The sequence below is a fragment of the Euphorbia lathyris genome, chromosome 7 (assembly GCF_963576675.1).
Source record: "Euphorbia lathyris chromosome 7, ddEupLath1.1, whole genome shotgun sequence".
Classification (NCBI taxonomy): Eukaryota; Viridiplantae; Streptophyta; class Magnoliopsida; order Malpighiales; family Euphorbiaceae; genus Euphorbia; species Euphorbia lathyris.
The window spans coordinates 29869619-29885958 of record NC_088916.1 but is presented as its reverse complement, the minus strand read 5'-3'; the positions used below and the strand labels follow the sequence as shown (position 1 = coordinate 29885958).

General features: G+C 34.0%; 3 protein-coding genes across 3 annotated transcripts; 1 reads left to right on the top strand and 2 right to left on the bottom strand.

Moving 5' to 3' along the window:
* Positions 1 to 226: 226 nt before the first annotated feature.
* On the top strand, positions 227 to 1812 carry LOC136234899 (protein BYPASS1-LIKE). Its single transcript, XM_066024402.1, has one exon. The coding sequence runs from the start codon at positions 394 to 396 to the stop codon at positions 1561 to 1563; it is 1170 nt and encodes a 389-aa protein (XP_065880474.1). The 5' UTR covers positions 227 to 393; the 3' UTR covers positions 1564 to 1812.
* Positions 1813 to 4486: 2674 nt separating this feature from the next.
* Positions 4487 to 5294, bottom strand: LOC136236056 (uncharacterized). Its single transcript, XM_066026166.1, has 2 exons — positions 5111 to 5294; positions 4487 to 5046 (listed from the first exon to the last, which is right to left on the bottom strand). Exons 1-2 carry the CDS (start codon positions 5256 to 5258, stop codon positions 4487 to 4489), a joined length of 708 nt encoding a protein of 235 aa, XP_065882238.1. The 5' UTR covers positions 5259 to 5294.
* A 5892-nt stretch (positions 5295 to 11186) lies between these two features.
* LOC136200689 (uncharacterized) lies at positions 11187 to 12893 on the bottom strand. Its single transcript, XM_065991111.1, has 4 exons — positions 12622 to 12893; positions 12428 to 12546; positions 11983 to 12348; positions 11187 to 11425 (listed from the first exon to the last, which is right to left on the bottom strand). The coding sequence occupies exons 1-4, from the start codon at positions 12824 to 12826 to the stop codon at positions 11360 to 11362; spliced, it is 756 nt and encodes a 251-aa protein (XP_065847183.1). The 5' UTR covers positions 12827 to 12893; the 3' UTR covers positions 11187 to 11359.
* Between the last annotated feature and the right edge of the window lie 3447 nt (positions 12894 to 16340).

Genomic DNA, 16340 nt, shown 5'->3' with positions numbered 1-16340 from the left:
TGAATATATATTTATGAATAATTGTTAACATGTTATTGAGAACATAGAATTTATGTTACATGATGCATGTGGGAGATTGAAAATTAAAAAAATGATTTATATTTAATGCAATAGAAGATTAATTAAGAATGGTAATTATTTGTACGTCCAACTTCCGTTTTTAGAGGTTTCTCTTTCCGACCCACCATATTACGCGGTCCAAATATCACCAATAAAATGGCCTTTCCTTCCATTAGGGTTTCTCATCCATTTCTTCTTTCTCACTTCCACTCTCTCCTTCCCTTTCAACTCGTCCTTACCCTTCTGAATTAGCTTCTCTATCTTCAATTTCACACAGATTATTTATTCGTAATTTTATTTTCTGATTAGGGATTTTCTTTTCTTCATGTGATAATGCCAGCGACGGATTACCAAGGATCCTCAGCTTCCTTTAGCCGTTCCATTTTCAGTCTCCGCCGTGACCAGGTTCATTCTATGGAATCTACGCATGAAGCCACCACTCATGACCTCGAGCTCGAAACATTTCAAAGGCAGGTGGCTGACCGGTTCACGGATCTGTCATCAGCCGGCTCCGATGATTTGCTTTCACTCTCATGGATCCGAAAGCTTCTTGATTCTTTTCTCCGTTGTCAAGAGGAGTTTAGGGTCATTCTGTTTAATAACAGATCGCATGTTTATAAATCGCCTTTGGATCGGATGATTCATGATTTCTTTGAACGGAGTGTCAAGGCTTTGGATCTTTGTAATGCGATTAGGGATGGGATTGAACAGGTCAGGGAGTGGAAAAAACTAATTGAGATTGTTCTTTGTGCTTTGGACAATCAGAGAATGCTCGGAGAAGGACAGTTCCGCCGTGCAAAGAAGGCGTTAGTGGATTTGCATATTTCAATGCTTGACGACAGAGAATCTACTGCCGCTTTGGCTAATCGGAACCGCTCCTTTGGACGCCAAAACGCTGCATCCTCTAAAGACCAACATAAGAATCTTGGGCATTTTAGATCGTTGTCGTGGAGCGTTTCACGGTCATGGTCTGCGGCCAGGCAGCTCCAGGCGATTGCCATTAATGTAGCGCCTCCCAAACCTAATGAAATTGTGGCTACTAATGGAATTGCGGTGGCTGTTTATACTATGAGCTCAATTTTGCTGTTTGTTATGTGGGCTATGGTTGCAGCTATACCTTGCCAGGATAGGGGATTGCAAGTGCATTTCTCAATTCCCAGAAATTTGCTATGGTCTGCTTCTATAATGTCATTGCATGAGAGAATAACAGAAGAATCGAGGAAGCGTGATAGGAGGAATGCATGCGGTTTGTTAAGGGAGATTTATCGTATGGATAGGTCTACTAAATTGTTGGCTGAAATGGCTGATTCTGTTCAGTTCCCCTTAACAGAGGAACGTGAAACGGAGGTTAGATTGAGAGTGCAAGAGTTGGGACGGGTTTTTGAGTTAATAAAGACGGAATTGGATCCTTTGGAGAGACAAGTTAGAGAAGTGTTTCACAGGATTGTTCATAGCCGAACTGAAGGGCTTGACTCTCTGGGCAGAATGAACCACAATGACTGATATTGTCATTGCTTGTTTAAGCATTGCTTAAGAAGAGCATAAAGATGAATCCTTTGAAAATAAACTGGCCAGGATGCCAACAAAAAAAAGAAGAAATTTCTTTGTATTTATCAGCAAATATATTGTGTAAAGGAAATGTAGGATATGGAAATTCAGAATCTTGTGGTCCATGGTGCTGATCTCCAGCTTCTTGTTGCGATTGTATAATCAAAATTTCCAGTAAATTACATCTTTTGAATTTGTAGCTGAGTCTGCATTCATGTTTTTTACTCTTTTCTTTTTTGCTTTGTTAATAGTATACATAATTTGTGTAATGCAAGAGGGGAAATCTGCCTTTTTTTTTGTGTGTGTTACATTCAGGTTCTTTGTTCAGTTCCCTGTTAACCAAGAATGTTTTGTTACTATCTGTGTTGAATGTGTAGCTGAAAGATTCTGTAAATGAAGTTTCTGTTATTAATATTATCCAATATTCAACTCTCTCTGTTGTTTGTTAAGCCCGCAGGTGCTGAATATTGTTCTTTGTCTTACTGACGTGTGCAGTTATACTCGCCCTGTCATTGCTCTACATTGAGTAAGCACCTCTATATGTTAATTGTTATTTCCAAGATTGCCTACAGCTGATTTCCAGCTGTCTCCTAAGCCCTCCGAGGATTGTTTGAACTGAGGAATGCTCCTTCCATTTTCTGACCTTGTAAGGCATTTAACTGTTTCTTTGTTTGTTACTCATGTTCTACTTTTATTCGTCCCCACAGAAGAAGACAGTAAGTTCTTGTTTGTTCTCTGTGCATTTGTAAATCCAGTGTTATTCAAATTAGGTCTCTTCTTTGGTTAGAGAACTAGGTGTGAAGAATTCAATTGTAACTCTTCCTTTTACCCTTATAGATAGATTCTTACTTGGATTTTGTTACTGCAGGAATTGGATTATCTTAATGCTGACTGGCTCTTACCCATTGCATTCAAAGCTCCAGCTTTCCATAAATAGAGGGGTTCATTTGACTTTGATATGCTGGCATATGAGGTTTTATCAGGCCCCTTGTGATTTTCTTAATGCAAATATTACAATATCATGGAGCACTTGCATTAGTTTAATTGACTTTGATATGGTCTCGTTTGAGGTCCCTGAAAACTGCATTTATTGAATGGAATTCGTTTTTGTGGTGAATATATTTTTTTATTCGTTTCTGAGCTCCATTTTATTGACAATGGCTTAATATCATTCTTTATGCACTATGGAATTTATGTTCCCCTAGGATAAGACTCCACCACTTGGTTGAGTGAAGTTACCTTTGTGCTACTGAAGCAAACATTCTGCACTTTATTCCCCTCGTTCCAGGAGAAAATTACTTCTTTTAACTAAATGCTTCCCATCCCCATCAACATGACAGTTCTTTTTTTTATTTTTTATTTTTAATAAAAAGAACTTAATTGTGAAATTGTAGTTTTAAAAGAATTTTTGAGATGGAGATGTTTGTACGCTAGATGCCATTTAAATGTATTGTCTTGTTTTGACAATGTCAATGATGAATGATTTTATCTTGTGTACTGTCTTAAATTCTTAATCTGTGATACTTAGCTTTAATGTAGGGTTTCTCTCTGGTTACTTGTGGTCATTAGTCATTCTCAACTTTGCATGATTCTTTTTCATGCTTAGCTATTTTGTCCTTCCCTTTTCAAAATCTAAACATGATGATCTTTCCTACTGAAAGCATCCAAATAAAGGTGTTTGACAAACAGGTTAGGTTGATTTATCATGCATCTATATTAAATTTTTATATATATATAGCTTGATTAAGAGCAATGGAATTTGTTGTGTTCAAATTTGCAGTGTTGTGTGGAGGTCTGATTGATTGTTCCTTAAATATGTGCAATAATAAAATCCTAATAGGCCCTGGACTTGTTAGATCTCAATTTTCTAGTGGTTCTGAAGACTTAGGAGTGTTGCTTGTTCTAGTGGTTCTGAAGACTTAGAGTGTTGCTTTCTAACAAGCTACGAGATGTTTAGTAGTTCATCCTTCTAAATCACTAGTGAGTAGTATTCGATAGACACTATTCCTCCCCGTATATGAAATTCTTCTCTATGGTAAAATGGTGCTTGAAATAATTGAGACTCATCCTTCGAGTAACTGTATAGTTGTTGTTGTAGTTGAGCATGGATTTGTGGATATTAGCATGGTTGTTGAAATATTCAACCTTGGTTGGTCCCTTGCATACCTACCAAAGAAATTGTAAGATTAGTGGCCATTTATGCACTGTACTACTGTATTAGCTGTCTTAACTCATAAGCTTTAATTACCAAAAGTTATACAGTACAAGAAACAGTTGTAAGAATATGGAGATTCCTTCCTTAGTTATGAATAGGATTTGAATGTGAAAGTGAAGGCTCTTCAATTCCCAATTTTTCTCTTGAAATTTAACCATAATTGCATAGAATTTGATAGGGTCAAAACTTGAACAAATATGTGGTCCATGTTCTGGCTTTATGTGCTTCCATCCATGTGTTTTGTCAACAGTACCAGGCTTTTCATACACTCCACTTATCTGTCAAGTAGTTATAAAAAATATTTGGCCCCATTACCTTTCTTTTCATTCATCCTACTTTACTATCCAGGTCCAGCTGCCTTGCCTTACTACAATTTTGTGCAGGTTATTGCCAAAAAATCTCCAATGCTAGTGATCTTTCTTGGGCCTAGTTTCTTTTTCAGTATTTGGTTTTCTGTTCTTTTAACAACATTATATTATTCTCCATCTATAAATATAGAATACACTATACAAGTATTTTTGTAAATACTGGAATTGAAATGCCTGAATAATCATTTATCAAGAACTTTATACATGTAATATGATTTTATCTTGAAGTAATTGAATAAGTATATATATTGATGAATGGTGGGGATTTATTTATGTTATACATGTTAAATTGAAATCATCTTCTTTTAGCTCTAATGAAAGTAATGACAAGAACAACAAGAGAGACAAGGATTGCTGATCCTGCAACAACAAAAGGTGGACATAGCTTAGACCCTCTTGATTTTCTCTGCCTTTCTACTGCTATCAATTCCTCCTCATCAACTTGTTTATCTTCATCATCATTTTGTAATTCTTGTGGCATTTCATCTTTTGCTTGAGATGTTTCTTCATCATTTTCACAAATTCTTTCAAATTCTTTTTCTACAGCTTGTTCAATTTCGTCGGTTTTCGATTCTTGTTCGATTTCTTGAATCTGAAGGCCAAGCATTCCTTTAACTGATTTGGGCATAATGACTGTTAAACTTGATTGTTCATCATTGAACTTAGCCTTGATTTTATCCAAAATAATACCATCAGGAATTTGGAAAACCTTACTGAAGGTTCTCAACTCAATATCTTTTGTGTGCATAATCCATGATCCTGATAACACCATCTCCTGAACAGCCCTCTTCCCGCTAATAGTAATCCGATTCCCATCTTCATTGATATGGATATCAATATTCTCTCTTTTAAAACCTGCATTGAACCACAAGTTTAGCAGAGAAAGAATGAAGATTAATCAGTGTTATATGATTATTACCTTTGAGATATGCAATAAGGAAGAAGATGGTGTCAGTTTCTCTGGATAAGAAGAGAGGACCGGCATGAGTTTTGTTAATCTGGAGGTTGGAATGGGAAATTATATCATCTCTTGTGCGGGTGATCTTCAATCCCAATTCTAGCTCCATTTTTTCTCTTAGAATTATTTCAAAACGGAAATTGATTGAGAATGAAAAGAGTGGGTTATGTTTTGGTGTATGGTATGCAAAAGAGAAAAGGACATATTCGTTGCTTCTTTCTCTTGTATGGTATGCAAAAGAGAAAAGGACATACTGCAAGGTTAAAAACACTTGTCACGTTTTTTTTTATTTTTATATTCATTTTTTCTTTTAAAGTTAACTCCAATCACATAAATCAAGCATAATTAAGTGATTGATTAGGATAAAATCACGCATTCTTCTATTTGCATGTAGGAATGTGACTATATACACCCACTTCAATTTCGAAAACCAAAATTTAAGATAGAGAAAGAATTGAGTTACAAAAAATACCATTATTGTTGTCGGTAAATGATAAAACATCATAAATGATGTAATTGAAGATTCCACCTTGATGAGGAATCTAAATATTCTACATATTTTGCACATTGCATCAGTTAGTTTAGGAAAAAAAGTTTTTTTTTTTTTTTTTTTTTTTTGTGATTATTCAATAATTTTGAAGATGAAATGTCTTTAAACATAATATTTATATTTTTCTATTTTTTTGTTCAATACGTGTAGAACACATTATAAGAATTCAAAGCGTGTCTTTGATATGTTATTTATGAGTAGATTTATTTATGGGATGGGCTGGGCCGAGTTTGATCTAGGTCTAATCAAGTTTTATACTAAATTATTGGGTCAAATACATGAATATCGTAATTAAGTACAAAATTACAATTAAGTCATATTATCAAACTTAATTCTTAATATATCATTATTCTCTATATTTTATAATTTTACACCATAATTTAAAAAATCTAGACTCCAATTCATAAATCATAAACTATAGAAAATATATTCTAGATTTCTAATTTATCAATTCTAGTCATTAAAATATATTAAAAGTACTGATTTTACTAGTTTGACATAATCCAAAATTATATCTTGATATAGTTGTAAATAGTTTTTAAAACATGAATTTCTGTGTAATTTTCCCATTATTTTATTCAAGCTCAATCCATCCCACATAATATTTATATTGGCACGGGACCGGACTGAGCTAAGGAAAAAATATCGATTTTCAAGCCCAGCCTATCCAAATAATATATATTTATATTTAAAATAATAATTAAAATTAAAATTAAACTATAAATATAAACAACAATAAAAATATGCAAAAATAATTTTATAGAAAATACTTTTTTTAAATGATTGAAGTAGGGTGTCCTTCAACCCAGTCAATAGGGTGATACACTAGGCAAACATCCCCTTCCTCCCAACAAATATTTAATAAACTAATAGAAATCAAATAAAGGTTAGAAATACATATAATATAAGGCTAAGGCTTTTGGGACAAATTTCAAATCTAATCCATTCTATGTGCTGATTTGAACTTCACATCAAGTTGGACCAATTTTTAAATATACATGTGCAAGCCCAATCCATAAAATGTGGATTGGGCAGGTCAAAGCTCATGAACATGTTTTTTTTTTTTTTTTGAACCCATGAACATTAAAGTGAATAACACAATTTATAACAGAAGAACACTATGTTTTTTTTTTTAACTGAAACAACACCCTATTTTTTTCTTTTTTTTACTTATAAAAAAATCCCATATCTGAAATTTTTGACACTCAGCAATATAAGTATAAAACTTATTGCTAGATGTTCTTTTTTCCTTTTTAATATGATAAAAAAATATTATTACTCTTTTATACCTATAGTATATGCTTTAAGAGAGTGAGATTTAGGACTCATTGATTGGGTTGAGATGCATTCCAGTACCTCGTATCAGATGAGGAAGATAATTCCACCAACACGCAATTTCAAGAAACACATTCTTGAAATTTTTATAAATATATGTAAAAGGTGTTTTAGTGTTAATGTACAAAGTGATACAATTTTATCTTGACATAAATTTTCAACAAAGTGGTTTACAGTTATTTTAAATGTTATATCAAACATTTTAAATATCATCAAGGGACAGGTATAAGTCTACCATTTCATCGTTTAATTTATTCAAGTGTCTATGGTCCAATGAATTTAAGGGCTAAGCATAAGGCCTATCATTTCATCAGTTACATATATGAGTATACTAGGTATGACCAGATGTATTTTATGCCTCACAAGTTTGAATCTTTATGCTATTTAGAAAGTTTATGAATGTTATTAAGAATCAATTACATAAAAAGATTAAAGCTCTAAGAATTGATCATGGTTTGGAATATCTTTCATTTGAATTTATAGCTTTATGTGATTAAAAAAGGATTGAACATTAGTTGTTGATTCTATACACATCGCAACAAAACAGCGTTGCCGAGAGGAGAAATAGAACCATTCTCGACATGGTTAGGTCAATTATGATTGGAGAAAACTTACCCATTTTCTATTGGGGAGACGTCTTGCTAACAACCACTTATGTTCTAAACCAAATGCCCTTTAAGACAGTCATATCCACTCCATACGAGTTATGGATAGGTTGCACACTCGATTTGAATATGCTTAGATCGTGGGGTTGATCTATTTCACCCATGATACTTCAAGTAAAATTTGGAAACTAGTCCTTAGAGGAAAAGGTGTATCTTTATAAGATACCTAGACGTATCAAATGGATATGTCCTAGTGGGAGAAAGTGATGAAGGACGCGTGATAGAATTTGAATCATGAGACATTGTCTTGCTAGAGAACGAGTTACCTAAGTTCAGGGAAATTGACCAAGATCTCCTTTATATGAGGAATTAGATTCGAACAAATCTTTTCATTCGAGTGGGAAAAATATTGAGAAACAAGAATATGATCTAGCACCTCAAAATGATACGAAGGACTCTAGATCCTATCTTAAATGGGAATGTGATTCTTGACTTATATGAGAATATGGAACTTGGTCTAAGTGGGAGCATTTTGAACTATGACGAATATACGTGACATGTTTATCAAGATTCAGAACCACGCCATATTTGAATATAGAAAGTCGTAAGTCGACAATTCAAAATCGAAGGAATGCCTTTTTTAGTTACTCCACAAGATGACATGGAGCCTAGTAACATTAAAGATGATCTTTCGTGCCTAGACAAAGACAAATGGATTAATGCAATGGAAGAATAAATGGTTTCCATGAGATCAAACCATGTTTGGCAACTGGTTGATCTACCAAAAGGACACGAAGCTATTAGGATCAAATGGTTTCTCAAAGTTAAGCGAAGGGCTAATGGAAGTATCGAAAGATACAAAACTCACCTAGTTGCTAAAGGCTGTACACAACAGGCAGGGATATACTTCGAGAAAACCTTCTCACCCATTGTAAGGTTTACATCGATAAAATTGATTTTAGCTAGACCTGAAGCTACATCAAATGGATGTAAAGACTGCCTTTCTCAATGGAGAACTGGACGAAGAAATCTATATGGAACAATATGTAGGTTTCATCGAATAAGGCTTCGAAAAAAATGGTTTGCAAATTGAACAAATCAATTCATGGCCTTAAAAGGTCTTCTAAACAATGGTATTCATAATGAGATGACAATGAATGACTTCAAGCTAATTGAAGAAGACCATTGTGTCTACACAAAATGCTCCAGAAGAAATTTTTCCATCTTGTCATTATATGTTGATGACATCTTGATAGATGAAAATGACATTGAATGCATGAATTAGATAAAAGCTTCGCTTAACTCAAGTTTTAAAATGAAAGATACGGGAGAAGCAACTTATATTCTTGGAGTTAAGAATTCGAGAGATCGTCCAAAGAAATTGTTGGCATTGTCTCAAAAACCATACATCAACAAAGTGCTCGATCTATTCAATATGTGAAATTGCAAGCCCATTGATAGATCAATATCAAAGGATATAATCCTTGACACTTGCATGTGTCCGAAAACACAATAAGAGATTGAACGTATGGAAAGTGTTCCCTATGCTAGTGTTGTAGACAGTCTCATGTACGCTATGTTGTGTATAAAATCCGATATATGTCAGGTTGTTGGGATTGTAAGTAGATATCAGTACAATCTTGGACAAGCACATTGGAAAACTATGAAAAAGATATTAGGGTATCTTAAGACTACTCCATATTACTCTTTGCGTTCTCCGACCAAGAGGATATACAAATACAGATTAGACGGGAGACTTGGATGGAGAAAATCCACACCAAGCTACGTTTTCTTGCTAGGGAATGGTGCATATTATCATAAAGTAGTAAGAAACAAACTTTTGTAGCTTTATTCACCATGGAAGTAAAGTATGTATCATACTTGTCTACGGTTCAAGAGGTAGTATATGGTTGAATGGATTCATGAGTGACTTGAATGTTACTAGTTCAATGCTCCGGTAGTAATTTACTGTAATAGTCAATTTCTTATTACTTTTGCTGAAGATTAGATATTCCACAACAAATCATAAGCTTATAGCTGGAGATTAAGTATTATTTTGTTAAAAATGTAATTGCACGTAAAAATATTAGTATGAAGTATAATAGATCTCCTTATTAAATTTCTCATGAGAGATGTTTATATAGAACATACAGTGGCGAATACAGGATTACTAGGTTGGGGGACCGATTTTATACGTGCGTGCGGAATTTTTTTTTTTTTGCTAAATCGAACTTGCTTAGTTTTTTTTTGTATATATGCGTGTTATAATTTGAATGGTCAAGAACCAATTTTAAGTATTAATATACAATTTCTCAAAATTAAGCAAGAATTCGTTAATAGTCTTAAATATGTAAAAAAAATGGATTTAGGGAGGGCTAAACATGTAAAAAAAATTAAAAAAAATTGATTTCAGATGATCTACCAGGCAAAAAAAAAAAAAATTTGGATTTAAGGAGTCCTAAGAGGCCAAACAAATCAGAAATTTGGATTTATGGAGGCCTATCAGGTAAAAATTAGAAATTTGGATTTATGGAGGCCTATCTAGAGAGGCCTAACGGGCCTAAAAAATTAGGAATTTGGATTTAGGGAGTACCTAATAGGTCCAAAATATTGAAAATTTGAATTTTGGACAAGCCTAATGGGATATATTTAATTTTTTTTATCAGTTCAATGCTAATTTCTAAAAAATTATAACATTTTTACATTTTTTTTTATTTTTAGCTTTAAAATTTTAAATTTTAATTTAGAAATTAAGTTGTTTGAGTCTCAAAAATAAAAAATTAATTTTTTAATAGAAAAGACATAATAAAAATGAGTTCAAAAGTGTTATGAAAATAAATCAATTAATTAATAATGGTAACATAGTTTTATAATTATTGAAAAAAAAAATTTAGATAAATAAACAATTTCTAAAATAAATTGAGATCGGGAGGAATTGAACCTAGGACATTTAAAAAAAAAAAGTAAGTATTTTTAACCATCTCATCTACCTCTAAACAATGAAATATTACTACATAGAGAGTCGATATAGACTAATATTAGGGAGACCGAAACTATTCATTACCATGGTAGCTTTGGCGGCCGGGCCCTCTGGGCCCGCCCCTGAGAACATGATAGATTTTAAGGATTACGCGGCTGAGAACATGTTAGATTTGAATCGGATCTTATGTTTCATATAATGATGAGCATAATTATTCAATTAAGGTTTGGATTTTTACAATGTATATATGAGTGCAAATGTTTTTGTGTTAAATATTTGTTATTAAACTACACATAAAATAGTAGAAAAGTAGCTCATCCATATGAAAATAGTGGAGAGTTCTGGCAATTAGTTTTTGTTGTAATCTGACATAATCAGTTGGGTTGGGATCATATAAAGTTTACAAAAAATGTAAAAAGATTTGAATTTCTTTTATTTGAACCAGTTGGTTTAACAATCATTATTGACACCATTAAAGGGTGCACACTGGGTCAAAGGATTATTTAGAAAAATATTAAAGAGAATTTTTCTTTACCTAAGAAAAAGATAGAGTAAAAAGAAAAGAAGAGAAGAAAAAGAAAAAGTAGGAATTGAATATATATGAAAAGATGAAATGATTCAAAAAAAAAATATATATATAGCTAGCTAGGGTCCATAATATTAACACCATAATCATAATCATGCTTAAACCCACTTTAATCTTTAATCTCTAATCTCTAATGCATAATATTCTCCCTGCACTACACTAGAACCACCAATATCACACAAAATAAAGTAATCTGACCTCCAAAGTGCCCCACTGCCACCTGCATTTCCACCCAAACATTTTCAAACTAATTAACCACCAATCAATGTGTCTATTGCAAAATATAAATAATATACATATACTTTTTCATAAGGTGGATTTGATAAAAAAAAATAATAATTAAATATATAATACTTATCATACCAAAATCATATTCTGGTACAAGTATATAATGAATCAGTTTCGTTCACATGGACCCTGATGACCACGTAAATTTGGTCATCCATCGTTAGATCTAGACGGATTAAAATCCTAAGGTGGAAATTCAAAACATCCTAAAGTTTATATTTAATCCGCCTAGATCTAACAGTGGATGACCAAATTTACGTGGTCATTAAGTTCCATGTGAACGCAATTGATAATGAATTCTCTGATTATTATCATAGAAAATTAGATAGACGTTATTTTGCACAAATGAAAAGCCCCCAGTATTCATTTTTTTTATTAAAATTATAATTTGGTCAGGAAAATTAATAAATGAGAAAAGAGTACCTTAAATATAATATATTTGACAATACGTATGTACAGTATATAAAAGAAAAGAAAAAAAGTGGGTACCTGTTGATGATGGGCAGAACTAGAAGCGGAGAAAGGGCGAATAGTGGCGGAATCAACTTCATCGGTAGGCAAAGGAACAGCCGGATTACTATTTATAAACGGCATGCTCCCATCCGGCACCACCGTCGGCATTGTGATCGGTGATTTTGCTCCACCACCACCACCACCATTACTGGGTGCTGGAGCTGGAGAAGATGCAGATTCTCGAGGACGTAATGGCCATGGAGAAGATGACACTTCTCCACCCGGAATTGGTGAAGGCAGAGTGACCTTTATGGACAGTTTCTGAGAGAATTTATCATTGCAAGAGTTGAGAGAAGCATTGCTGAATGCGAAGTAGTAGAAACCTGGACGGGATGGGTACCACTGAAACAAAGAAAGAAAGAATCATTAGAAAGAAAGTAGAAAGAATTTATTCAATTGAAGAGAGAGAGAGAGAGCAGACCGTGAATGAGTTGGAATTGGAGTTTGTGAGAAGAGAAGATTGAGTGAAGTTGCAGATATTGAAGGCTCTTTTGTTCTTGAAAATGTAGAGTTTGTACTCTTCATACTTGTGTTTGAAAACTGCATCATAATTCAAAAGTTAGAATTCTGCAGCCAAAAAAAATTAAGCAAAATGAAGAAAAACAAGAAACTTACTGATGGTCTCTCCTACATGAACAGTAGGGTTAGGCCATGGTGATACACCATCTACTAAAATGGTTTCAGTTTCAGAATTAGAAACATGAAAGAGGAAAGTGAGAATAAGGAAGAGAAGCATGAACATGGATAGAGAGGATGTCATTTTCATTTTATGCAGAAAGAAAGAAAGAGAGATTATATAATTATATAAGCAAGCAAGCATCAAAAGAGCCTTCTTTTTTATGTGTGACAGAGAGAGAGAGAGAGAGAAAGACTGTTAAAATGTATTGGATGCTGTGTTCATTTCTTTTATCTTAATTTATACAGTAAAAGCTGGAATCATTTTGTATATATGTCCCATGAAAAATGATGGGGATTATTATTCTTAAATCATTACTTATCTGATTATATAAATCTCTTCTTCTTTGCCTAAAAAGCATACCTTATTATCTTATTCTTTCTTTTTTATATTATCATTTAATTTGCTTTTTTTAAGGGAATTTAAACTCAGTTTGCTCAGTCTATTAAGTGCTGGAAATAAGATACAAAATTGGTCAAAGAGGATTCGGAACCAACGATGTTGCTCCGATGCCTAAACCACTAAAGGAATAGATACGCAGCAATGTGAAAACTTAGGTGAGCAAATATGAGTGAATAAATACATTTGAAGTACTTTGTACCTTGTATTTATAGGAGAACTATGTTTTGTATCCTAAATGTGATTAAAGAGCCACGTGATAATCATTTAGTGGAGAGGTGATTAATAGTTACAACAATTGCACCTGTAATTCCATTAATCACATCATGAGACGTGGGTCATAATGCGCATGAACTTTAAGACCTATTTTGACTGTGCAACTTGGCTCAGATGATTACATTTGAGGGCAAGAGTGTTGTATTGATCCACATGTATTCATAGAGAATGGTGTGATATCAGATGTCCTCCCCTTCCTTCTCAGCTTGTAGTCAGAAGTTCTTTAAGGCTTCATTTCATCATGCGACTAAAGGGAGACTCTCTTTCGGTTTGGATTTTGATCGATGTGTTACTAGAGGTGTTATGTTTGATTCTTTATTTCTTATTTGTTGGGGTTTAACACGTCATTATTGATTTTTATTTTTATTCCTGATGCGAGGGTAGTAGTTGGATATGTGACGTGATGTAATTGTTGCGGTATGCCTTAGTCCTGGGACGTTATATTTAACGATATCGTTAACTGTAAGGCAATAATCTGTTAAGTCAATACTTACTTGTGTAAGATGATTAATAGAGTATTAACTAAAGACTAGTATGCATATGTGCCTTGGTTGTAATGGTGTTTTATCGGTCACAGACATGGAGTGTCAAACCAAGAGCATTAGGATTTATGGAAAGTAAACTCTAGATCGATCCACTATAATAACATCACATGGTTATCGATGTCACAAGTGGTTCTTATTTAACGTTCATATAGATGAATTCTTAGACCCAAAGTCAATATGGGACCTAGATGAGACACTTCATGCTTTTGTTATTGCCTAATGGGCCAGTAATTTGGTACCAAGTATGGGTTAGCCAGGTATGTACTGAATCATGTTGAGGGACCATGAGTGAAGTGCGGGGATTGCTACTCACCTGAGGGAGAGCAGATATCACCGACCACTTGATTAGTGGAACTGAGAAGAGTGTGGCCAAACTAGAATGAAGCAATGGATATTTCTTATTCGAACTTATCAGTTTAGTAAAAGATTAAGGAATGTCTGAACACTATATGATGATGATAGTACCATGCCTTATGTTCAACATGATATTATTTAGTAAGAGATTGTTATGAGGTTGCTATTAGATTCTTAGTCTTCGAACATGAGATTAGTATCTGAGTTGGATATGTTGGTCCCTTGTTTAGTTGCAAGTATAGTTCCAAGGGGGGGGGGGGGGGTTAGGAACTATTTAAACTTTTTTCAATTTAGGCAGACTTCTTTTTTTCTAAAAAAAGAGTTTGAACAGCGGGGCTGAGTAAACAGTAAGGTACTGGCTTAGTCAACAGGTGACTAGGTCAGTTTCTTAGCTTGAGTCAGGAGATAGCACTTAGAGTCTATTCCTGAGCTCAGACGTTCAACGCGCACAACTCAACTTGACCTCTTTACTTGGTCAGTTTTGATTATTTAAAGCAAGCAATATAAATAAGGAGTTAAGGTAAGAAATACTTCACTCAGCAGATTTATCCAGGTTCGGCTTCTTCTAAGCCTACGTCCTGTCCCCGGAACACGTTCCGAGATTTCAAATACTCTACTGAGCTCTTTAAAGGTAGAGCCTCAAACCTTTTACAATATCAGCAATTGAGTATGACAAGAGTACCTTCCTCTATACTTCTACTCAATCCTAATCTCTCCGCTGAGTACTTAAAACCGAGTACTCAGCCTCTCCTTTCTATCTCTAGAAATGATAAGTGTTTTGTCCTAATACAAAGATGTGCTAAGACACTTTAGACGATTTACAATCACTCTAGACTTTTACACAGATATGAGAAATGTAGTGTAAGAATTTTTGCTTTGCTTCTTGCTTGCAGAACTTGTAGAGATTTGGTCAGCGTAATGGCTTGATCAAGTTCTGTGTATTGTGAAGCTTGTGATGGCACTATTTATAGAGATGTCTGGGCATCGGTCATTTTGAATTTCGAAATAACCGTTGGAGAGAAACAGCTATGTGTCGTTGTCATCCTGACTTGCTCAGAGCTGTCGGCCAATCACAATCGTGTATCTTCTGTCATCGGTCAGCTCAGCAGATGGTCTCTCCTTTTATGGTAAAGTCAACTGGACAGTATACTGTGTCGTCTGAACTTTGCCAAAAGAGGAAACACTTTTTCTGGAAGTTTTCCTTTGTCAGCTGCTGTCTTGTACGCTTTGTCGGGACGACTCAGCAGCTTCATTGTGAAGTTGTTCCCGAAGGTCTTCTAGATCCTTCCGTTTGCTGAGTTGTGTTTTTGTTCAAAAACGGCAACGTCTTGACATACGCGGGCCGAGTGTACTGAGTTATTTGATTTGGGCCTTGGCTTCCGTATTGGGCTTGGGCCTTTCGATTCTTATGTCTTATAGTATTTTAACTCAACATTGAACAAACACATTAGTAGAATTAAATCAAAGCATTTAAACTTAGTGTGTTTAGAATATGTATATATATTATACTTAACCAATTTTGTCAAATTAAAATTATGTGGAAAGGTGTTTCAACAAACTCCCCCATTTTGATGTTGGCAAAACTATTCAGCAAGGAACTCAGTATGAGCTCCCCCATGATAGTTGACCTAATATACTTTAGCAAACTCCCCCGTAAGGGTTGAGCTACTGACTTAGTTTTACTTAAAACATTTAAGGATTTAAATGAGTAAGTCTAAGGTCAGTTTTTAGGTATAGGTCAGCTATATCACATATTCTATTTACTCAGTGTTAAGCAGAAGTTTTAGACATATAGAGCGCGCTGAGTAATTTGTTGTTCAATGAGTTCTTATCAGAATGTTTCATAAGTACATAGGTTAATGTCAAACATGTTATCAGCATATCATTTAGTCAATAAATATTATATAAATGAAGATACATAATAACTCAGTACTTAATAGCATATATCATAACTCAGTATTGGAATAAGAAAAATAAGTATGATATATATTGAAAGAAGTCAGCAAGTACATAGTAAAAGAAATAAACTAGACAAATAGATTACACTGATATGGCCTAAGTTATGCTAGCCTATCTATTTCTTC